Source organism: Penaeus monodon, chromosome 22, assembly GCF_015228065.2.
Source record: "Penaeus monodon isolate SGIC_2016 chromosome 22, NSTDA_Pmon_1, whole genome shotgun sequence".
Lineage (NCBI taxonomy): Eukaryota > Metazoa > Arthropoda > Malacostraca > Decapoda > Penaeidae > Penaeus > Penaeus monodon.
In genome coordinates this window covers 6,890,039-6,890,572 of record NC_051407.1, presented here as the reverse complement: position 1 = coordinate 6,890,572, position 534 = coordinate 6,890,039, and the positions used below count along the sequence as shown (strand labels likewise).

Genomic DNA, 534 nt, shown 5'->3' with positions numbered 1-534 from the left:
GGTCCTGGCCTACCCAGGTTATAACCCTGAGGTGCAGCTGTTGACGTGACCACAGCTGTTGCGATTACAACCTGCAACATGTAAATTATAATCTTAGAGTGTGCTGCTCAAAAGCAAAAACTAGACTCGTGTATCGATCAAAGATAATAAGGAAAGCAGTTCGATGAAAGTCACTCGGTTTTGTTTCAGTTCACATCTTTCACTAGCAACAATATCAGTAGACTTAATGTATTAAGGAAGAATAAACCTTTCTTACCACGAGCTTCATGGTGAAGTAATGCTTTCTTTCCAAGTGATGGCTTTTATATACCTGACTTCCACTCGCACCAGCATTCTCCTCCTTTCTTTAACGCCGTCAGAACTTGCTCCACAACCAGTCCGCTCCACTGATTTCCCCGCCACGCTCAGTCACTTAGTTTCCATGGGGTATATTTTCAGAGCGTTTCTAATTTACCACATTTCACCGCCGTGGACACTTCACATGTATAAGCATGCATAATACTGTAGGTTCAAATCTAACACTGAAGTTCATGA

The 534-nt window shown here is 42.3% G+C and overlaps 1 protein-coding gene across 1 annotated transcript in view; it reads right to left on the bottom strand.

Annotated features, from left to right (window-relative positions):
* Nucleotides 1–532, bottom strand: part of LOC119587235 (translation initiation factor IF-2-like) — a 1,517-nt gene extending 985 nt beyond the window's left edge. Inside the window, exons 1-3 of the mRNA XM_037935990.1 lie at nucleotides 503–532; nucleotides 257–337; nucleotides 1–71 (exon numbers count right to left, since the gene is read on the bottom strand). The exon at nucleotides 1–71 is cut by the window's left edge and continues 985 nt beyond it. Coding sequence (XP_037791918.1) covers nucleotides 1–71; nucleotides 257–337; nucleotides 503–532 — 182 coding nt within the window. The remainder of the gene's footprint in view (nucleotides 72–256; nucleotides 338–502) is intronic.
* Between the last annotated feature and the right edge of the window lie 2 nt (nucleotides 533–534).